General features: G+C 67.1%; 2 protein-coding genes across 2 annotated transcripts; both read right to left on the reverse strand.

Moving 5' to 3' along the window:
• Window positions 1-1,608: 1,608 nt before the first annotated feature.
• Window positions 1,609-1,823, reverse strand: EMIHUDRAFT_371371 (hypothetical protein; the record flags this gene model as incomplete). Its single annotated transcript, XM_005764609.1, has 1 exon — window positions 1,609-1,823. A coding segment is annotated over one exon (215 nt), but the record flags the coding sequence as incomplete, so codon positions are not given.
• Window positions 1,824-1,845: 22 nt separating this feature from the next.
• On the reverse strand, window positions 1,846-2,256 carry EMIHUDRAFT_247572 (hypothetical protein; the record flags this gene model as incomplete). The annotated part of the gene is made up of 1 exon (XM_005764610.1): window positions 1,846-2,256. A coding segment is annotated over one exon (411 nt), but the record flags the coding sequence as incomplete, so codon positions are not given.
• Between the last annotated feature and the right edge of the window lie 222 nt (window positions 2,257-2,478).

A 2,478-nucleotide genomic window follows, 5' to 3' on the forward strand; every position in this document is an offset into this window, starting at 1 on the left:
AAATTGGTGCCTGCACGTCGACTCAGGAGGATCCCATCGGAGAGGTGGGGCCGTCGGCGAATCCGGGCCCTGCCCCCCCCCCTTCCCGAGGGGAGACGAGAGCTAGGCCCCCCCCCACGAGCGGAGTGGACGGCCGACGCGTGGAACCACGGCTGGAACGGCCGCAGGGGCAGGGGGCATCCCCCGAGGCCCCGCCCCAGGAGTTGCGGCGGCCGGCGCCGCCACCAGGCCCGCCCCCACCACCACCGCCTCCGCCCCCGCCGCTGGAGCGACTGCTGGGTCGAGGAGCCGCCCCTGAGGGTCCACACCAGGCGGTGCGGCCGCCAGTGCCGCCATCGTTCCCGCCACTCGCACTGCCACTTCCGCCCCCGCCACTGGAACGGTTGCAGGGTCGTGGGGCCGCCCCTCCGCACCAGGCCTTTGGGCCGCGAGGGCCGCCACCGCACCCGCCGCCCCTGCCACCGCCTCCACCCCCGCCGCCGACGGGGCCGCCACCGTATGGACCCGCTCGGAATAACCTGGGGGACCCGGGACCGCCCCGCCGGAGGCTGGTGTACCCGGGAGGAGGAGATGGGGGAAGGGAATTACCGCGGTACGAGAGCGGACCCGCCGGCGAACCAGAAAGCCGAGGCCGGAGGGCCCCGGGGGGGGCTTGGGGTCAGCTGTCGGAGGAGGCGAGAGATGAGCTGACGCGGCCTCTGCGAGTAGAGTCGGGACGTACGGACGAGCCGAGGACGATAGAGAGACCGCAGGGGCGGGCGCGAGTCCTCGACCGAAGAGAGCTGGCCCCACTTCCCGGGGAGGGGCGGCGTGGCGATCCAATGCCGCTGCCCTCGCCCGAGGAGTCGAGCATGGAATCACCGTCGGTGATGGCGACAGAATCGGACAGAGAAGACGAGACGGTGGCGGGGCCGCGGCTGAAAAAGGCTAGGAGGGGAGGTCGGGCCCCGCGCCCGTCGGATGATCATCGGAAAGCGAACAAGAGGAAGAACTCAGAGGAGAGGGGAGCCTCCTCCGGAATGAGGATGAGGACCTCGGGCGAAGGGGTCCTGAGCGGTGACGTCGTGTGAGAGTGCGTGTCGTGTTCATTATAGCTCCGAGTAGAGGGGGCGGTCTGCTGCTAGGGGAAACCCGGAGCGCGGAGCCAACCCTCGGAGACCCGTGTTTACTTTACAGCCCTTGCCCTGCGGACGCGCACCCCCGGGGCTAGGGCTCTCTTGCCCGCAACCCGATCCCGATCATCCGGCCCGCTGGGTGCGCTTCTGAGCTCCCCGGCCCTGGATGTGAGGCTAATGACTGCACTCCAAGTGCTCCAAGTGTTCAGTGTTCAAAGGCAAAACACGACGCTCTGCGGTTGGTGCACCCCTCACACTGATCTCCGAACAAGGAGGGAACGCGTGACACCTGAGAAGATGTGGAGATGCAGGGGCGATAGAGTTGCAGAGGGGGCCGCTATGTGCCGCGTGTGTTTGTTCGCCAGAAGTTGTAGCAGACTTCTTACTCCTCCGAAATTACACGCATGCGGTAGGACACGGGACGTAGACGGCACACACAAGAACAATAGTGACACTCGAGAGAAGTGATAGAAGTGCAGGGGCGGCAGCCGCGCGAACCCCCGGTGCCGGGAGCGGCGGCGTGGGGCGGAAGGCGCTGGCATCGCACACCAAATAGCGGGCCGCGCGGAGACGGGCGCCGGGCGCAAGGGGGTGGTAGCCGAAAACCCCCAAACGCCCGGCTCCTCCGGACTCCCTCGCGCGTCGCGTGCGGGCGCCAGCGCCCTGCGCCCTGCCCGTCGCCCCCGCACTGGGGGCGGGCGCGGCTGGCGGCGCGGCAAGCTGGACACGGCTAGACGATCGGCTCGTAGCCCTCCTTCTCGACCTCCTCGTCGGTGTACACCTCCTGGCCCGCCTTGCGCATCTCGGCCACGCGCTTCTTGAGCTTCTTGAGCTCCGACTTGGGGATCTTCTTGAGCGCCTGCTTCTCCTCGATCTTGTTGCCAAACGCGTCGAACTTGTCCTCCTTTGTGAGCGACGCGTTCTTGGCCGCCTCCTTCTCCGCCTTTTTGCGCGCCTTCTCGGCGGCGTCCATCCACTCGGAGCCCGAGACGGTGCAGCGGCCGTCCACCACCGACCAAACCTCGGGGCAGAGGGCGGAGTAGAACTCGCGCTGGTGGGAGATGATGATGCAGCCGCCGGCGTAGTTCTTGACCGCCGTGGCGAGCGCGCCGAGCGAGTCGCGGTCCAGGAAGTTGGTCGGCTCGTCGAGGATGATGACGAGACGCAAGTGTGTAGGTTGTTGGAGGATGACTCATCGGCGCCGCATCTTACAACGTATCGCACACGCACCGCGCGCTCCGCGGGGTCTCTCTCTCTCTCTCTCTCTCTCTCTCTCTCTCTCTCTCTCTCTCTCTCTCTCTCTCGTCGCATATGCTACCAGATCACAGTATGGGTTACGTCCCTATTCACAGCAGTATGACGG

This window comes from Emiliania huxleyi, assembly GCF_000372725.1.
Source record: "Emiliania huxleyi CCMP1516 unplaced genomic scaffold EMIHUscaffold_588, whole genome shotgun sequence".
NCBI classification, from domain to species: Eukaryota; Haptophyta; order Isochrysidales; family Noelaerhabdaceae; genus Emiliania; species Emiliania huxleyi.